Consider the following 20565-nt stretch of genomic DNA (forward strand, 5'->3'; position numbering starts at 1 on the left):
GTAGGTGGTGTTTAATTACATAACTGGTGAATATACTTGAAAACTCTTAAGTTTGGTATGTAAACTCTATCTCAAATAAAAGAAAGAGAGGAAGAGAGAGAATTAAAAATTCAAAGCCAGGCACAGTGGTGCACACCTGGAGTCCCAGCACTTGGGAGGCTGAGGCAGGAGGATGACTTGAGCCCAGGATTTCAAGCCCAACCTGGACAACGTAGCAAGACCCTGTCTCAGCAAACAAAGGAACACATTCAAAAGGTAGTTCTGTGCTGGAAGTGGAAAATTAAGAAGTCAGGGAGGAGTACATAAGAGCTTCAAAGACTCTGAAATATTTGTTCAGTTCCTTAACCTGGGTGGTGGGCATCACACAGATTGACTTCGTTATTTTTAAGACCAAGCACAGTACTGCATACCAGTCATCCCAGCAATTCAGGTGACTGATCGCAAATTCACCTAAGCAATTTAGCAAGAATCTGTCTCAAAATAAGAAATTTTAAAAGGCTGGGGATGTAGCTCAGTGGGTAAAGTATCCCTGGGTTCAATTCTCAGCACAAAAAAAAAAAAAAAAAGTTATTCTTGTTCATAATGCTATGAACTCAGTATTTTTAACATGTATGGGGCCATTCTCACCTCCCGCTGGTAAACTTCCCTTGGAACTAAGCAATTTTCCTAATCAGTCAGCTGAGTGACTTAGGTTGCTAAAGAGGCCCGGGCAACTGAATTGATCTTGCTATGAGTGTGGATCTCTTAAAATGAAAGAAAATCTCTCCCATAGATAATGCATTCTCTCTCAGATAAGCTCCCTTGCAAATGAAGTATAAAATAGAATATGAAGTTCTACAAAATTCATCCAACCAATAAGGAAATAATCAAGCTGACAGAAATAATATATATATATATATATATATATATATATATATAGAACATTCATTCAAAATATATTTATTTGCTATTTATTCCAACAAATAAATTAAGAACAACAGTTAGAAAAGCACTCAGAACATCGGCACCCAATAAACCTCTGCTGAAAGAATGAGTTAACGGATCCACATTTGACATCAGCCTCCTTTGCCCTCACTCAAGTCAGAAGCACCAGCACGAGGTCTCTGACCACTGTCCACCACATTCCATTCCCACTAGACGTTTGACCAGGAGTGAGCATCCAGAGTGTTTTTACAAAACAAGCTGGAACACACTAATCTGACACACTCATCCCTCTAGCTCTGAACAGGAACAGGCCATGCTCAACCAAAGCTCCCCAGTGGGATTCCTCCTTCTGGGCTTCTCTGAACACCCAGGGCTAGAAAAGATTCTCTTTGTGGTTGTCTTAACTTCCTACCTCCTCACCCTGGTGGGCAACACACTCATCATCCTGCTGTCGGTGCTGGACCCCAGGCTCCACTCTCCAATGTACTTCTTCCTCTCCAACCTCTCCTTCTTGGACCTCTGCTTCACCACAAGTTGTGTCCCCCAGATGCTGGTCAACCTCTGGGGCCCCAAGAAGACCATCAGCTTCCTGGGCTGCTTCATCCAGCTGTTCATCTTCCTGTCCCTGGGGACCACTGAATGCATCCTCCTGACAGTGATGGCCTTTGATCGCTATGTGGCTGTCTGCCAGCCCCTCCACTACGCCACCATCATCCACCCCCGCCTGTGCCTGCAGCTGGCAGCTGTTGCCTGGATCATCGGATTGGTGGAGTCAGTAATCCAGACACCAGCCACCCTCCACCTACCCTTCTGTCCCCACCATCAGGTGGATGATTTTGTGTGTGAGGTCCCAGCTTTAATTCGGCTCTCCTGTGGGGACACCACCTACAATGAGATCCAGATGGCTGTAGCCAGTGTCTTCATTTTGGTTGTGCCACTCAGCCTCATCCTTATCTCTTATGGAGCCATTACCCAGGCAGTGTTGAGGATTAACTCTGCAAGGGGCAGGAGGAAAGCTTTTGGGACCTGCTCCTCCCACCTCATTGTGGTTACCCTCTTCTACAGCTCAGTCATTGCTGTCTACCTCCAGCCCAAAAATCCCTATGCCCAAAAGAGGGGCAAGTTCTTTGGCCTCTTCTATGCAGTGGGTACTCCTTCACTTAACCCACTCATATACACTCTGAGGAACAAGGAGGTAAAGAGGGCATTCAGGAGGTTGCTGGGGAAGGAAGTGGAGCCCAGACAAAACTGAGGGAGTGCTGATCAATCTGCTTTAAAACTGAAAGAAAAGGGGCTGGGGATGTGGCTCAAGTGGTAGCGCGCTCGCCTGGCATATGTGCAGCCCAGGTTCAATCCTCAGCACCACATACAAACAAAGATGTTGTGTCCGCTGAAAACAAAAATAAATAAGTATAAATATTTTTTTTAAAAAATTGAAAGAAAAGGGGCTGGGGATATAGCTCAGTTGGTAGAGTGCTTGCATGCACAAGGCCCTGGATTCAATCCCCAGCACCACAAAAAAGCTGGGGGGTTGGGGTTGTGGCTCAGCGGTAGAGCACTTGACTAGCATGTGTAAGGCACTGGGTTCTAGTCTCAGCACTGTATATAAATAAAAGAATAAAAGTCCATCAACATCTTTAAAAAAATTAAAATTTGACATGATTTCATCAGGAAGATTGAGTTTTGCAGCCCTCTGTCTTCTTCACACCCATCTTTTCACAGCAATAGATGATTTTGTGTGTGTGTGTGTGTGTATATGTGCATACACACTCATACAAGAATACAAATAGGGAGATAAGTATCTATGTAAAACATTTATCATGAATCAAATATTTTCTTTTTCTCTATTTTATTTTCAATGATTTGCTCTCACAATCATGTTCCTAATGTTATCATTTCCATTTCTAATTCCCCTCCCTTGTCATATTATCACTATTTCTCCATCTCTAGTTCCTACCCTATTTTCTTTGCTTCTCTTTTTTTCCACTTACTTATATATGTCTGGTTTATATTCTCATTCTGATTTGTCCTCCAAATATTAGTAAGAGAGATGGGCAGCTTGTAAGTTCAGAAACTCACCCAACAACACAGTATGAGAACTAAATAAATTCCAGGACCCCTGACATCCAGTCAGGCAATTCTCAAATACACACTGTTGTTTTCACACACAAAATCAGATACCCTAGTATCCTTAGGCTTGAAGCCAGCACAGAGCCTTGGGAAGAAACTTTAACTTCAGTCCTGGCATTTCTTCTTTACAATGCCAACAACAAGCTCAGGGAAAAGTCTTCATGTTTAGGCAGGCAGGATAATTTGTACATTGAGGATTCTGGTGCCATCTATTGGCCAAATGTGAAATTGCATGTGCCATCCCTGGCTCACGACCTGAAACTTCATGAACATCAGCACACACTGTGCTCTGCTCAGACAGGAACTGTTTTATACCGATTATGAGATTCCAGACACTATTTAATGTAATTTCCACACATTTATGCATTTAACCCATGTAATAACAATATGAAGCAAATAATACATCCTTTTTCAGAAGCAGAAACTAAGACACAGGATTTGGAACCAGGAGAACTGACCAGATTCCACGTTCTTAGCTCTGCCTGTGGGTACAATTATTCCCCTCCCAGCCCAGGTGAGACACCTCAATTCCTCAACAAACTTAAGAGCATCATCCCAGTCTAGCAACACATGTACCATGGTCACTCCGTTTTGAATCTCAGAATACGTTGTAGCTTTTTGGGTTTTGTTTGTTTTTAGTACTAACAATAGAACCCACTTTACCAGCCCTTGTTATGTTTTGAGACCGGGTTTCACAAAGTTGCTCAGGCTGACCTTGAACTTTTGATCTTCTGCCTCAGTCTCCAAAGTTGCTGGAATTACATGTGTGTGCCACCATGATCAGTTGGAATAGTTTTTCAAATGCTTCAAATCATCATCCCATGGCAACAAAAAACAAGAATCCCTTGTAAGTATTTTTACAACTCTGTGCTCCTGCCTTCCTCTGTACTCCTGTTCTTCCACAAGATTTCAGGCTCCCATAAAGCAGAGAAAAATTTGCAGAAAATTGGCACCTGATTCTATGGATAAGTGAGTGAGCAAATGAATGAATCTTACCCTCCAGAGAATGTGTAAATAGTTGTGGAGTCCTAATCCTACAGATTCCTCCACCTAGCTTTTCCATGGAACTGACGGCAATACCAAATTCTATTTCTAAGCTGGACATGATGATGAACACCTGTAATTCCCAAAAATCAGGAGGCTGAGGCAGAAGGATCTCCAGTTCAAGGCCAGCCTGGTCAACAGAGACCTTTCTCAAAATAAAAAAGGGCTGAGGATATAGATCCAAGGTAGAGTGTCCCTGGGTTCAACCCCAGTATCACACACACACACAAAATAAGTAAACATGTACACACACACACACACAAATACACACACTTGGGTTTTTTTGGGGGGGTGGGGGGGGAGTGCTGGGGATCAAAGGGCCTCAGGCTTGCTAGGCAAGAACTCTACCATTGCACTATACTCCATCACCAGTTTTTTTAGTTTTATTTGTGTCAAGGTCTTCCTGTTGTCCAGGCTGGGCAAATTCTCCTTGAGTACATGCCAACAAAGAAAAATGAAAATTCTTGTTTCATTTCTAGTCCCTACATAAAATGGCCTTGATCCAACATTTACCCTGTTATCAGTCCAGAACAGCAGCATTAACTCTATTCTAATCCTAATCTTCATCCTAGCCATTCATGTGTTAATCTTATTTTCTCCTCAGCCTAATTATTAATCTTAAAGTAAGGTCCTCATTTTATGTTTAATAATTCTAATCTCAGCCCCATAAGCAACACTAATGTTAATTCTACTTTTCAAGGCTCTTATGTAATACTGTTTCTCAAGACCTGCTCCATCTTCTCTCACTGGCACCTAGAGACCTCTACTTTTTCCTTCTGTTTATCAGCTCCCTAAACCCAGAAGCTCAACTGTTTCTAGATGGACTCTAGGGGAAATACAACAGAGAATTAAGTGAAGCAGTTTATAGGAATCCGTTTTAATGAAACCTGCTTCATTAAATAAATGCTTTAACTCAGGCATTAGGACTAACAATTCTTATTCTAAATTCATCCAGTATCCATGTGAAAAGTTATACATTTGATACTCTAGAAGAAAAAAACCCATTTAAGTTTATTTAATCACAACCCTAAACAGTAGGGACAGTCAAAGACATATCTCCAGCACAGGTAGCAGTAACACAACTGAGTTGGGAGCAGATAAAAGGTTAAAGGGATGTACAATAAAAGCATATGAAGGCTGGGGCTTTAACTGGGTTCGATCCTTAGCACCACATGAAAATTAATAAAGATACTGTGTGTTTAACTAAAAAAAAAAAATGCATACGGTGTGAGTGCTTGGAAAGGAGGTGTGGTTGGTCAGAGAAGTCTTCATAGAAGTTTGAATCATGGTGGATAACTAAATTAATTTGAAATATTTGCTGCCTACTGTATAGAAAGGAGTAAAGGCAGGGCTTATACATGTTACCCATTAAGATGGGGAGGTGTGGGCTGGGGATGGCTCAGTGGTAGAGTGCTTACCTAGCATTCCTGAGGCACTGGCTTTGATCCTCAGTACCAGAAAGAGATGGGGAAGTGTACAGGCCCTATACACTGGGCCCTCTGTGCTAACCCCTCCCCAAAGTTTTTTTAAATTATTTATTTACCTTAGTTTGTTATATATTACAGCAGAATGCAGTTCAATTCATATTACACATGTAGAGCACAATTTTTCATGTCTCCGGTTTTACACAAAGTAGATTCAAACAGTTCGTGTCTTTAAACATGTACTTAGGGTAAAAGATGACCATCTCATTCCACCAACTTTCCTACCCCGACTCCTCCCTTCCCCAACCCAATTTTTAACAAGCAATTTACATACAGCTCTGCCTGGCTTAAGTCAACAGGATATGTTACATTCCTCAGAAAACAACAAGTTATTTGCAGGAGGAATGTAGGCCTGAAATTCCAAGAACACAAGTTACCCTAAAGGGGGAGACTTTTGTGACCTTTATGCAGACCGGATTCCAGAATTCAGGGAGATGAGAATTCCCCCAAACCATAAAACCTGTAAGAACAGGTTCCAATTAGAACCAGTTATCATGGGCCAAAGTGATCTAGAGTTGTCATGCATAGTGGAAACTTGAAAGTCTGAAGTCACCCTGCCATCAGTCAAAAGTTAGGAAGTAGACCAGAGCAGAACTCTCTGGAAACTTCCCTGAGACCCCAATAGAAATAGGAGGGCAGGAGAGGCACACCATCCCTGTCTTCTCTGTGACCCAGTCTCGCCTTTGAGAGTATCCCCTTTTTCCTTTCCATATTCAGCAGTAAACTCATGCCTGCTACTCTGAGCGATGTCTGAAAGTTTTCTGGCATGATTGCAAGAACTGAGGTGAGAGAGGGCTGCCATGGCTGACTCAGCTTGGTGGCATGGTATCCTGTAACACAGGTGGAAGCTACTCAGTCATTTAAATAGATAAGCAGGGAAAAGATAATGAAGGGTAACTGAAAGCCACAGGGAGGCACATCTGACAGATAAGTACCTGGAAAATGGAAGCTTGATATGTTAAAACCTCACCCAGCCTTAATAAAGAAAATATTATCTCTTGTAACCAAGTATCCAGAAACTTTTTTATCACCAATACTAAGTCACAACCCCCAACCTCCCCATAGCCAAAACATCAACCCTCACAAAGAAAGCTTGATGGGAGTTATTCAAAAGATAAAAAACTGATTAAGGACACTGAGTCAAAAAGAGGGGAACTTGATAACAACCCCATTAAGAGGACAGGAAATTGAGGCAAAAACAGGGGACTCAATTTCCTTAAAAATTCCAACTCTGAGCATAATACCTCTCTCTTAGAGGTAGTCCATGCAGTTCACATACTGTCAAAAAAAAAAAAAAGTCTAAAAGTGGACTTGGGCAGGGCTCTGTAAACTTCCCCAGCTCCCAATAAAATCAAAGGGCAGGATTCCTTCTAATAAGACTCATGCCTGTAACTCTGAGCAACGGGCCTGAAATCTTTCCAGCCTAATCACAGGAATCTGGGGTTGAGAAGCCGTTGCACTACTTGTTTCAAGAAGGCCCCAGCTATTTAGGAGGCTGAGGCAAGAGGATCCCAAGTTCAAAGCCAGCCTGGGCAACTTGGTGAAACCCTATCTCAATAAATTAAGGAGGACTGGGGATGTGGCTCAGTGATAGAAGGATCTGGACTCCATCCCAACACTGCAAACTAAGTGGGGGAGGGTAAGTATAAGGAGTTATGCCAGGGAGACAAAGGATTAAGTAGGAAAGTATTTTAGAAATGTACAGAAGTTACTGGATTGGATTCAACTAAAAAAGCGGGGGATGGATCCCCTCAAATGTTTCAAGCCTACAGGATTTAGGATGCCAGAAAGCATGTACTTAACTATCCACCTAATATAATACTTGTGTTTAAAAAAGGAACTTTATTCCAGAACCTTGGGGTTTAGCTGAGGTTCAAGTCAGGTCACTAGCCCACTGACAGGGTCCAGCTCCTGTAGTATCCCGCAAGGACCCAGCATGAAAGCAGCCTTCCCAATTTCTTCAATGCAGAATATCACACCCCTCCCCACCTAGAAGAGTACCAGAATAGCTGCTTCAAAATATGCCTCTTTAGCATATGGATTGAGCTAAAGGTCATGAGAACCAAAGGGCCAGAGAGAATGCTCTCAAAACAGGGAAGAGATTTTTCCTTTGGTAAAGGAAATTTACATTTGTAAAGGTATAATTTTATCTATGGAGAAAGCACTAGCTCAAACCTGCATAACAAGCATCACTAACAGAGCTTTCTACCCAGAAGCCCCACCCCCTTCTGCTTTGCATAGCCTAAGACAGTATAAAGCCCAGATTGTTACCACCACTTTGGTACTAGTGGTAGTCCCATGTTACCCAGCTTGTACTGCCTAGGTGACCTGGCTGAATTTTACCCCACCCTAATATTTGAGAACAAGATGTCTGAAGGCCAGAAGTCCCTCTTCAGGTAGGCTATCAAACAACATGCTAGGGAGAGCATCAAATGATCTCTAACTTCATTATAACCTCATCTGCTTGCTAAATGACAACCCTCCCCCCAGCACCATGACAACTGATAACTGTGCTTGAATTCTCAGAAAATCTCCACCCATCCCCAGAAGATATCACCTCCTTCTCCTTCATTTCTTTTGCCCTATATCTATAATCTCCCAACCCCCAACAGGTAAGAAGTTGCTTTGCAAGTTCATCTCCCACTTTTCCTATTCCTGGCCAATAATCAAGTCTCCTCCACTGCTCAATTGGAGCTTAGGCTTTATATTGGTTCAATAATTCTAAGAGGTAAAAAGGATCCAGCCTTTGGGGTCAAAAATTGGTAATATCACAGAGTGTAGTGGTACATGTCTATAATCCCAATGGAAGATCATAAGAACAGCATCAGCAATTAGTGAGCCCCTGAGCAACACAGGGAGACCCTATTTCAAAATTTAAATTTTTTTTAAAGAGCTGGTAACATAGCTCAGTGGTAAAGTGTCCTAGGATTCAATCTTTAGTACCACAAAAGGGAAAAAAAAAATGGTAATGCCATTTGTACACATACAAAGCATGTTAGTAAACTTCTATTTTGGATTTTGGCACTAGGAATTGAACCCAGGTGTATTCTAGCACTGAGCCACATCCCCAACCCTTTTTGAGACAGGGTCTTGCTAAGTTGCTTAGGGCCTCACTAAGTTGCTGAGGCTGTTTTCGAATTTGTGATCCTCCTGCCTTAGCCTTCAGAGTTGCACCACCATGCCCAGCTTTCTCTTGTTAATGTCTTTTACCAATCTAATTTACAGGGTCTCAGCTGGGGACCTAAGATGGGTAGATGGGTAGATAGGCATAAGAAAAAGATTTTTTCCCTCTCCAATACCCTTTGACACACACACCTCAAGAAGCACATGCATGATGCATAAATGTTCCTCACGTTGCTGTACCCACAGTCCCTAGAAGTGTCCCCATATAGGCTTTCACCTGTGTTCCACCGCAGCTGCCAGGATGCTAGGTATCATCTGCCATGAATCATTACTGTGGTTCCATAATTCTAAGAGGTAAAAAGGATTCAGCCTTTGCGGTCAAAAATTGGTAATATCACAGAGTGTGGTGGTACATGTCTCGCTCCAAGGAGCATATAAGTGGATTCCATATTGTTTAAGTATTTTGAATATCACCTATTAGAAGTCCAGCTATCATGTGATATGAAGCCCATGTTGATTGCCCTTAAGTTAATGGACCATGAAAAAGCAAAAAAAAAAAAAAAAAAAAGAGAATTCTCTGCTCAAAAATCCCAAGAAGAAAAAACAGTTTGCCTGTCTAGGATGGCCTAAAACTAATAAGGACCATGGGAGGATCCATAGTTGACAGGGCCATCTTCAACACTGTAGACAGAAAGGCCAGGTATGTGACAACAGCTGGCCCTGAAATTTCCACAAGGAATAGGGGGCCTCATAAAAGACTGAATGCCAGCAAATAAACAGACTGGGGTGGTCAACTTTGGAGGAGACAAGTAGTGGAATGAGCCATAAAGAACACTGGCTTTGGAGTAAGCAGGTTAGACCCATGGATTATTTTCTTAAAGGAGGCTGCAACAATATATTTATCCCACTCCATGTGTGGTGTTTATGGTGTGATAAATTCTGTATTTCTACCCCGTGAATCTGACACAGGCTTATAACTATGCAGACCAATAGGGCAGAAGCCCTGCTAGTCATTTCCAAAGCTTCAACAGGAAAAAAGATAATACATACTCTCTCATTCTCTTTTCTGTATCTCTCTCGCTGACACTCACCTTTAGAATTCAGTCACCACATCATAAAGAATCCCCAGGCCACACAGAAAGCCACGTGTAAAGGTTCCAGCCCACAGCCCCAGTCCAATTCTCTGCTGAGCCAAAACCCACCTTTCCACACTGAAGGAACTTTCACATGACTCCAGTTCCCAGTCTTCAAACCTTCTAGCCACTGTGGAGTAAGTAGCCTGTCTCAATTTCTGACCCAGAAATTTTTTGTTGTTTAAGTGACTTTGGGTAATAGGTTACACAGCAACTGATAATAATGCACAGTTTAAACACTGATTTTTTTTTTTTTCTTATTAGCTGTATGACACTGCACAGGATTCTTTCTTTCCCAGGCCACAGTCTCCTTGCCATCTATTGAGCATAACAACCCCCTCCCGCCAGGGTTGTCCTGAGCACTAGAGCTAATGACAGAGATGCCCAGTGTTCCTGGTTGGTCTCTTATACTATCTCAGTTTTTTATTTGTTCATCTTCACTGGTCATCATCCCATCTTGGGAACATGTGTCCCATGCAAACCATCTTGTTCACTTCTCTGCTTCAGTGCCTAAAAATGCACCCACCACAGCATCTTGCCCAATCAACACCTGTTGATGGATGGAAAAGACAATGAAAATCACACAAGAGCAAGGTGTTCATGAAATGCTCCCTAGTGAGGCATAGTAATGCATGCCTACGGCCCCAGGGGCTCAGGAGGCAGAGGCAGAGGCAGGAGGATCTCAAGTTAAAGCCTGTCTCAATAACTTAGTGAGACCCTGTCTCAAAATAAAAATTTAAAAATAGGCTGGAGATATGGCTCTGTGGTTAAGTGCCCCTGGGTTCAATCCCCAATACAAGAAAGAAAGAAAGAAATGCTCTCTATACACAACAGGAACTAGGGCAGGGAGGCAAGAGACCAACACAGAGGAGAGCAGAGAATACCAAGTCCTGGCATGCAATCAGGAGTCTGGGATGTTTTCAAGTCAGAAAGAGACCTGATGCCAAAGGGGGAGTCCTACCCTGAAGCAGTGCAGGCGATGCAGAGCCTGCCTCAAGACAAGAATGAGGGAAGCAACTAATGCCTGAACTACAAAGCAGTAGCCTCACTGCCCAGCAACTCATCCCCTCACACCTTTTGCATCAGGCACCTCTGCCAGTTCTACTATTTGGCTTTGTTTCTGCCCTCCTGCTAGCAAAGAGTATCTGGTTCACCCTAAGCCACAGAAGAACAACTGACCCTTTATTTATAATTTACACCCCATCTAAGTGCAATGCAAGTTTGAAGAGGTAATTTGGATCTTTTAGGTTCTACCCAGGCCTGATACATAGCTCCTGCTGCTGTTTCTAAAGCCAACTGTTCATTTTCACGCTGCAGGTTTCTCTACCCCATAGACTTCTTCCCCTTTCCTCGAGAATATTCCACTGTGGGAAGAAAGGAAACTCAAATTAACTCCAACTGATCTGAGGTGGATAATCACAGTGAAAGGTTTTTCAAATACTGACCTAAGATTTAAACTACCCATAAACAAGACAACGAAATGACAGGGTCCAATCACCCTTACAGCTCTTGTGCAAAAAAGTGAGATGAAAATCAATGCCCAAGTGAAAAGGAAAAGTTATCTCCAAAAGGACACAAAGACTTATAAAGTTCCAGGCAATTTTTTTTTTCTCCCTTGGCCATTTAAATTTTTTTTTTTTTCATTTTGATTGCAAATTCTTCCCAAGATGATCAGACTTCCTTAAACAAAGATGTATAAGGTTGGAAGCACTCAGGCCAAATCATCCAAAACCTTTGAGCAGTCATCATTCTTTTGTTCTAACTTCCTGGGAAGGAAGAGTGCTCACATCTGTTCAGCCACCTGCTCCAGGCTCCCAATACATACCCACACTGTCAGGGAATCCATGAAACAGTAGTGACAGAGGTTAGCATTTACCCAACATATAGCATGGGCCTGAATGCATAATTAACCTAGTCCTTGCATCCACCATATGAAAAAATATATGGCTGTAGTTACTATTCTATCTTCACAAATGAGGGCATGAAGAATAAAGATAAAGGATTTTTTTTTTAACATATAGTGGGATCTGATACCCTAGCAGTCTGATTCCAGAGCCCACACTTTTAACCAATAATGTCATCTTTCACTAATCTCATCCTTAATCATGTCCTACTTTGCCCTGCTAAGTCCTTAGTGGATCAATAAAACACCTCTTTCCACCCCTTTGCTTCAAAGCCTTTTCATTAACTTGGAGCTCTCTGAGCCTCCGTCCTTGGATGGGAGCCGGCTCTGTTCACAGTACAGAGGGTGAGGTGCTGAGTCACACTGTTCACTGGTTTATTGAGATTCAGGAAGATCCTTCCTAGAGAGACACCACAGTGTGAAAGGGGCGCCACCTCCCGCCCCATAGGTCCATCTGTCCATCCAACAGTCAGAGGTACCTTCCATGGTCGGAATTCTCTTCATCTATTCACTGGAAACAGTTCCCCAAACCTGCCCCCATTTTTTTTTTTTAGATTCCACAAAAAAATTAAAAAAAATTAAAGGGAGCAAAAAATCATCCTTGAGAGGATGATTGTGTGTGCAGATTTGAGGGTGGTGCAGGAGTGAATACCAAGGAGGGAGGGGGAAGTATGAGTGGAAACTGAACATGACAAGCAGACAGTGAGGATGGCCCTAGCAAACACGGATTGGGGGAAAGTGCATAATAATGTGCAGGGAGGTTACATATGGCTCTGCTGGAAGAATACTGTGGTCTTAAGGTGCAAAGGGAAGGTATAAGGGTACATTGAGGGTAGGTACACAGGGAAAATATAGATAAACATGAATGTGTGCAAGTAGAAAGACAAAGTTTAGCATGCTAGACAAATGGAACATCCTACCCAGACCCACTTGAGGCAAACCCATGACCACAAGAGGAGGACACATAGCTGTGACTGCAGCATGACAAAGCACATGGGTCAAGCACACGTGCACAGGAGCACCAGTGGCACAAGCAAGAGAAGAGCAGATGCATAAGAATGAGCACACATAGAGTAGAGGCAAATAGCATTCAAGCTCTGGGGGAAAAGAATGAATCCCCAAAAGAAGCAAAATTTAAAAGGAAAACATGGGAACATGTGGAAGGGCTAGTAGGATTGAGAGGAAGGGAATTATGATGGAGAAGCCCCTGCTGGGGTGGAAAGAGCACTAGTGGGGAGAGACCCCTGCTGACAGAAGCAGAGAGAGCATAGCACAAACAGGATAGGAGCTGCAGGGTTGCCGTGGTAACTGGACAGAGGGCTGTCATGGGAGACAAAGATGTAGTGAGGCTGCTGAGGAGTCATGACTGAGTAGCTTCAAGTGAGGCACAAACTAAATTATAAAATTGTGAAATAAAATTATATCAATGAATAAGATAAAAAGATCTATTTCCCAGAGTATTTGAAGACTCAAATAACCCCAGGACTCACAGAGGGACATGAATTTACAAGAGATGGAACTGACAGCATGTTCTTTCCAACTGAGGATAGGGGTCCCCTGCTTCCAACCCAGTTCCCCACCCTCTCCCCTCTTCCTTTCCCTCCCCTACTGGCCTGTCCTCCCTGATACCCCTTCACTTGTAAAGCAAATGGACTCGACTCCCATCACAGCTAAGACGGTCAGGGGGCTCTGGGGGTCCTCTAGGTAGGCCCCCAGAGGGATCTGGGGGTGTTGGGGGATGGCGCCGGGAGCGGAGCTGCTGCCGAGACTGGAGCTGATGGCGCAGTTCAGAGACTCGCTCCTCTTTCTGGAGGAAGAAACACATTGGGAGAGCAGGAAAAGGGGAGGTCGTGAGGCAGGGGAAGGGAAAGTGAAGAGTGGGTGGGGGATAGAATAAATTGAAAGAAAAAAATTAAAATGTGGAATCAAGAAAAGAACATAACAGGAGCACCAACAAAAGAAAAGAGATCAGGAAAATGAGATTAAAACAAAAGGAGAAAATGGAAAAGAGAAGAGTCAGTACACAAAGGCTCTAATAAAACACATGGATATTTATGTAAACCCAGTTGGAATATCTCCCTCTTTGGCACTGAACTAACCCCTAACTGCAGCTTGGGGCACAGTGGACACTGTGGGCACCTGCCCAGACCTCCTTTGCTGTGGGCACATTTAACACCCAGCTGTGAGTATTGGCTGCTAATGGTTCACAGCTGCTTCCCGCTGACAGCCACCCCTTGCCTCAGAAGTGTCAAGTCAACAATGCAGCTCCCACTCCACCTGATCAGATAAACACTAGATTTTAGCTAAGACAGACTATTGCTCAATCCTGTTCCCTTCCCTATCCTGCTCCACTCACTCATTCCCTTGCAGGGTTTCTGAGACCCTCCCTCCATAAAGCATGAACACTTGAACCTACATATCAGGCTCTACTTCAGACAACCAGACCTAAGTTAAAGTCCTTCTGGACCCTGGCCATCATCCACATACCTCAGCAATGATCTTTTCCAGTTCACGGTTTTCCTTCTCCAATAAGCGGGACTTCTCCTCCTCATTGTTGTTGGTAGATGACCCTGTCTTCATGGTGTCCTGCGCCTCAGACTGCCATTCCCCTCGGGTGATAAGCCTGCGCATCTGAGGGCAAATGTTTGGGCATGGGATGGCGGAGCAGGGGCTGTGTCAGTGATCAGAGGGTGGTGGGTAGGAGTAGGAAGGAATGAACAAAAGAGGAACAAGCTAGACCCAATACAAGGGAAGGAGTGGGAGGAGGGTTCAGGGAAGGGCAGGGAACAGAGTCCTGGGAAGAAAGGATATAAGGGGCATGGGACTACAGAAGGAGGAGAAGAGTCAGAAAATCACCTTGGTGTGGAATATGATATGTCAAGAAATTTGTAATGTTTTGAACAACCCACAATAAAAAATTAAAAAAAAAAAAAAAAAAAAAAGAAAATCACCTTGGGCACAAAGAGCACAACCAGAGTAATATAGGAAGAGAACACGATGGCAAGAGAAGCGAAGGCAAAGGCTGCATCCTGTTGGCTGGACAGAATCATGGTGACAGGGGCAGTGATGAGGCACAGGACCTGGGGATCAGAACATATTTAAAGAGACTCAGATCTGCAGGCTCAGATGTGATCTACTAGAGTCTTCTTCCCTCAGGAAGGATCCTATGAGGATGAGATCCTGGTGAATTTTCCATAAATCCAGAATCATTCTCAACTCTAGATTAACAAAAATGCCAAAGCACAGTGGTGCATGCCTGTAATCCTAGCAACTCCAGAGACTGAGGCAGGAGAATTACATGTTTAAGGCCAGTCTCAGCAACTCAGCAAGACACTGTCTCAAAATTTAAAAAAATAAAGAAAAAGGGTTGGGGATGTGGCTCCATGGTAAAAAGCACCCCTGGGTTAAATCCCCAGATCCAAAAAAGAAAAAAAGAAAATTAAAGTTAAAATTTTAAAAATGCCAAATAAACTGCGCCAAACAAGTCCTCAACTCTAGGTTAACCCCTCTCCCCAAGCAGAAACTCCCAGGATCTCTCTGCACCCATTCAGTCAGCCCCTGGGGACTCCTGGGAGGAATAGTGTACTCAGATTTCATCCCACGAAACACAGACAAGCAATTTAACATCTCTGCTTGTTTCCTCACCTATATATCTATTTCACTGGGTAGATGCAAGAAAATTAATGATATAATATCTATACTTAGCTTTGTAAATCAGACATAAGCAAACTTTTCAACACCTCCACACAGTGATACCAGAAATGGTGCCTGATTCTCCCTAGGCCACCACATCTCAGTTGCCATCCATGATCATCATACAGGATCAATGCCAGGTATCCAGGGAGCTTACCGCCACATTGTAGATGGCCATGCCAACAGCCCTGTGATCGTTGATCTTCTCAGTGGACACGCTCTTGGTTTCATAAGCCAAAAAGATTCCCAACAGCAGCAGCAACCCCTTGTAACCATAGAAAATACCTAGGATAGCAGGAAAGGGTCACCTGGGCATCAAGGACCTTCATGCTACTCACTCAATCTTTGTCCTCTCTCTTTGCCCATCACTCACTAATGCTCCTTCTTGGAGCCTCTCAATGGAAAGGGAGATCTCCTCTCCAGTCTAGCTCCTCTGACCTAGCAAGCACTCCCTGTGATGAATGGACACATTTCACACCAGAAAATGGTGCTCATCAATATCTGTCAGTCAGGCAAAAGTCTGATTGGCCAGCAGGAAATGGGCCAGATTAGGCCATATATAACGTCTCACCCCTTTCTCTCCAGGGGGGAAGATGGCTTTCCAGGCTAAGGGCATATTTACCAAGTGTGGTTACAGATCAAAGAAATGTTAATAAGGCCAAAGGGAGCCTAAATCCATGCATGACCTCACAATCCTGGTCTTACTTGAAGAAGGTGACCAAATACAGATGGGGGTCAAGCCAGGGGATGGGGTTATCTCCACTGATAAAGAACAGAAGTTCTTCTTAATCCCTGCTTTGTATCCTAAGCTCTTCATAGCAAAGACCAGCTCCCCACTATTCTCAAAAAAGATTAGCACAATAACAAAGAGAAGAACAGTAAAATTGGTTGACAAGCTCTCTGTCTCTTCTCCCAAAGACACTTTTCCCTTCAAACCTAATGTCCTTGCCCATTCCTCCTGCTTCTGCTGCAATTTGCCCTCCTCTCCTCCACATTCACACACCAAGCCATGTATTCATCTTCTTGGAGCTGCAGTGCTCCAGCTGGGGCAGAATAGAGACGTCAATGTCTTCCTTCGGTTCCTCCTTGGCAAAAGTCTAGGGGAGAAAAGGGACCACAAGGAAGATGGATGGTTGCCCTCCTCCCCTACACTCTCCATGTGTAGCTTTGTCCCTCAAGAATACACACAACCTTGGGGACACTGACAGACAGGGGCTCAGCCTCCTGACCCCAATACCTCCTCTCAAGTGGTACCTCAATGGTCCGGTGCAAGGGGTCCACGATCTGCCAGATGGCAAGAGTAACGATATCCATGCCCACCAGCAGGCCCACTGTGGCATACAGCTTCCAGGGCTCCAGAGTCTGAGCAAACATTCAGAGAAGGCAGGTCAGGAGAAATTCTCTAAGCCCCTAGAGCCAAGGAGCAAAGGCTGGAGACTGAGAAGCAACTCACCTTCCTCCACTCCTTCTTTTCCTCCTTCTTTGTGAAGACTGTATGGACCCACCAAATCTTGGTGAACATGGAGCCATAGCCCAGACTAAAACCCAGGCCTAGGAGCCAGAGGCGGGCCTAGAAAGGGAGAGAGGGCTCAGACAGAAGCGGGCAGGATAGGAGGTAGGGCTTTGGTGAGGATGTTCAGGGCTGTAGGAGGGAGTGTGGGCAGTTAGCAGATGACAAAGCAGGCAGGACGCAGTCACCAAGTAATGAGGTGTGTGGGGAAAAGAGCACAGGGCAGGTCTCCCTACTTCCTACCATCCCTCTCATCCATCTTATAACTTCTCCACAACCAGAGCAATTTTACTAAAATTACTTGATTATTCCCCCAATGCCTACAGGTGACAGCCTAAACACCTTCAGATGTGACAAGAACCCTTCACAACATGATCCCATCCACCTGTCCGGACTCATCTCCCAGGCCCTCACCTACTGCATGCTCTAGCCACAATGACCTACTAGTGCTCTCCTATCTACTCTCTTTTATATCTTTGCTGGACACATGACATTCTCTGTTCCTGCAATAACCTTCCTTTATTTCTCCAGCAGAGAAATCTCATGCAGGCTTCAATACACAAAGGCCACCACCTTCATGAAGCCCACCCAGCTACTCTGACTGTAAGCTGCTTCCCTTCTTTGCTCCCACAGCACATTCTGCAGATCCCAATTCCTGTACCTCTCCTACTGCACTGCAGCTAGTTATCTCCCTTTCTGGCTGCACTCTGATTCTACTGGGAACAGATAATTCCTGATGAACTGCATACATGTGAGTGCAGATGCCATGTGCATAGTACGTGATCAGTTCAGGAAAGGGAGCAGAGGAAAGCAAGAGTACGGATAGGCAGAATCAGGGGGAAGCGTGGGTGTTTCCTGCAGCATAATAGAGAACCACTCAAATATCATTGTTGAAGCCAGCCTTTTCCCACAGCCTCAGAATCTTTCATATACTTAAAGTCCCAGAGGCCCTCCTCCCTGTGTGATGGCACCCCTTCCCCCACCAGCTCTCTTAGCTGACAACTTAGACTCTGCCTTCATTTTTCTAAACCCCAACAAAGGCTCCCACAGGAAGCCCACAGTTCTGGTACTCAGCCCCCACACCACAGACGAGCCACAATTCTTCTTTGTGCAGACCCCCTTCCTTGGTCCTCAGTACCTCCCTCCTCCTGGTACTAGCAAGTGAACTGCAGAATGGAAAAGGTCTAGAGGCCCAGAGAGAAGGGACAGAGCCAGACAGAGACCAGAGGGGTGATGACAGGAGGAAGCAACAGGGACAAGAGTCAGGGAAAGATAAGAAGAAGGAAAGGCAGGGAAGTATACATGGTGGAAGGTGCTCCTGAGAGGGGTGGGAAACCACATTCTGCAAGGTATATGCCCTCCTCACCTGACAGACAAAAGGGAACTGGTTTCTTCCGATGTGGTAACCATCCAGACCAAGGGGAAAGACAGCAGCTAACGCCAGTGAGCAGCCCACGGCAGTCAGATTGTTCAGGTTGGGCTGGGAGTTCTGGATATAACTAGGGCAGAGGCGGAGAGGGTGGGAGAGGAAGAGAGCAGAATTACCCCTCTTCTCCAAGGAAGCTCAGCCCTCCAAATGTCATGCAATAGCATGACCTCAACTCCAGGGCCGTAGGACTACTAAAAGAAAGGTGGCAATCTTGAGAGACAATGAGCTGGCTCATGGGGCTGAAGATGGAGCTGTAGAGGGCTCCCCTAGCACAGGCCCTCTCAGAAATACAATCTATTGCTCTAGAGCCCAACATTGTGTTACCTAGCCCCAGAGGGGTTTGTTTTGTTTCCTTTCTTCCAGTTGGCTGCTTTGGATCAAGGGTGGGGGTTACACCTGGATCCCCCTCTTGCAATCTCAGTAAGTCCAAATGGAACCTTCTATAACAGATGGTTTTAGGAATAATAAACTCAGGTTTTAGTGTCACTCCCTCTAAGGAGCATGATCACTACCTTAGAGAGGCAGACAGGACAAGGATCATGGGAAAAGAGAAACTTACCGGACATGGGAGTTATAGATGTTAAAGGACAGACAGACCACAGCAAGGACAATGCCCAGGCTGGAGAGAACGGAGACGGAGATAAAGAGTTTCTGTGACAGGAAGCGGAATGTCTTGATGACCAGGGTCTGGTCAGCTGGAGGGGACCCTCCTGCATGCACAGGGAGGAAAAGGGTAAAGAAGAGATAATGGAAAGGGGTGAAGGACAAGGATGCCGGCAGAGGACTTAAGGCCCTCATACTCTGCACAGGTGTGACTGGCAGAATGAATGCTCACAGACACTGGGGCCCTTGGGGAGTAACCGAAATAAATGAGAAAGATATAGTGAATGCTGGGGCATTTCACCAAAGTTGCAGAGTCTTGTTTTGTTATGATTTGTTCTTCCTGCTTCTCTGTTTTTCTTGCAGCAAACAGCAAAGGAAAATGGGAGAGGAAAGAAGGGGCTAGCTAGCTGAGAAATAAACTTATGAGGTCTCTTATCACCAAATCAAAAGCTGCAAAAGACAATTACTCCGTGAGAAAGCTAAAAGGGCCTCAAATATCTAATGTGGCCTTCTAACCTTAGGCAAAACAAACAAAAAGAAACTAGTCTGAAATCTTAACCCTGGCAGAATGATATTCCCTAAAGTGTTTTTCAGTTATTATGAAGGGGAAGTTCAAATTTGTCAGAGTTCACCAAAAAAGCTAATTGCAATTTGCTTAATTAAAAAAAAAAAAAAAAAATTAGGCCATGCAGCATTTATGGCAGTACAGAACACTGTCCTAAATTCAAATTTTATTAAAAGAAAAAAAAAATGAACTCTAGCAGTGCTGGGAACAAGTAGGTTTTGTTGGGCAGGGCCAGGTAGCAGCTGCTACCTTCAATAGGTACTAACCCCCTTCTTTTAGCAGTAGGTCCTTCCTTTTGCCCACCTCCAGGATCTTTCAATTTCTTATCATTTAGCCCACTAAGTACACTATCAATAATTGCTCACTTTCCCCTTTTTTAAAAGTACATTGTAGCAGATGACAATGATCTGAGGTTTTGTGTCCTCTTCTATAGTTTAAGTAATGTTTTCCTGACAGAGACAATGAGACAGCTCTAGGCTTAAAGTAGCTGGTTCAGATATATCAAGGCACCAGGACATCTGGAAACCAAATGGAGTTTCCATTTCCCACCCCCTGCCCGCCCCCTGCCTCTAATCCCCAGTTTCCCCAGCAGTGTGCTATTAAAAATAGTACTACCCACCTCCTAGTCCCTCTCCAAATACACCAATCTCCTCTCCCCTCTTGGAGGTTATATTTGCTCTCTCTTAATCCCTGCCTGTGGCCCCTTTCCCTGCCACATTTCAACCCTATGGAACCTACCACCCCACCCTCATTCAAATGCATGACCATTCTCCTCAATTATTCAGAGGGATTAAAAGAAAATATATAGGAGAGCACTTACCAATCCACTTATCTGTTTTGGACCAGGAAAGATCATCCTTGGTGCTGTCATAGTAGCCAATCTTTTTGTAGCTCCCACCTAACAAGAGGAGTGGCCATTGATAGGTAAAAAGCCATGCTGGGTATTGCCAACTTACCACACTCCTAAAGCTGCTTTTCTTGACTGCATGTGACACTATCTTTATCTAAGCAACTAAAGGACACC

The 20565-nt window shown here is 44.2% G+C and overlaps 2 protein-coding genes across 7 annotated transcripts in view; one reads left to right on the forward strand and one right to left on the reverse strand.

Moving 5' to 3' along the window:
* The first annotated feature begins 1237 nt into the window (after positions 1–1237).
* LOC124095405 (olfactory receptor 2H2) lies at positions 1238–2176 on the forward strand. Its single transcript, XM_046448525.1, has one exon. It carries the CDS (start codon positions 1238–1240, stop codon positions 2174–2176), a length of 939 nt encoding a protein of 312 aa, XP_046304481.1.
* A 1196-nt stretch (positions 2177–3372) lies between these two features.
* Gabbr1 (gamma-aminobutyric acid type B receptor subunit 1) overlaps positions 3373–20565 on the reverse strand; it is a 36769-nt gene continuing 19576 nt past the window's right edge. For 4 of the 6 annotated variants that reach the window (XM_046448497.2, XM_046448495.2, XM_046448493.2 and 1 more), the window contains 11 exons: positions 20362–20439; positions 18933–19083; positions 18311–18443; positions 16888–17004; positions 16689–16796; positions 16438–16531; positions 15592–15719; positions 14693–14821; positions 14229–14372; positions 13355–13548; positions 3373–10388 (listed from right to left, as the gene is read on the reverse strand). In XM_046448497.2, coding sequence (XP_046304453.1) covers positions 13375–13548; positions 14229–14372; positions 14693–14821; positions 15592–15719; positions 16438–16531; positions 16689–16796; positions 16888–17004; positions 18311–18443; positions 18933–19083; positions 20362–20439 — 1256 coding nt within the window. In that variant the 3' untranslated portion in view covers positions 3373–10388; positions 13355–13374. The remainder of the gene's footprint in view (positions 10389–13354; positions 13549–14228; positions 14373–14692; positions 14822–15591; positions 15720–16437; positions 16532–16688; positions 16797–16887; positions 17005–18310; positions 18444–18932; positions 19084–20361; positions 20440–20565) is intronic. The other 2 variants (XM_046448494.2, XM_046448496.2) reach the window with 2 other exon arrangements.

The sequence above is a fragment of the Marmota monax genome, unplaced genomic scaffold, assembly GCF_021218885.2.
Source record: "Marmota monax isolate L192 unplaced genomic scaffold, Marmota_monax_Labrador192_F-V1.1 WCK01_AAM20220418_F8-fsc00393, whole genome shotgun sequence".
NCBI lineage: Eukaryota > Metazoa > Chordata > Mammalia > Rodentia > Sciuridae > Marmota > Marmota monax.

Coding starts and splice junctions, on each gene's coding strand:
- LOC124095405 (XM_046448525.1), top strand. CDS start 1,238: ATGCTCAACCAAAGCTCCCCAGTGGGATTCCTCCTTCTGGGCTTCTCT.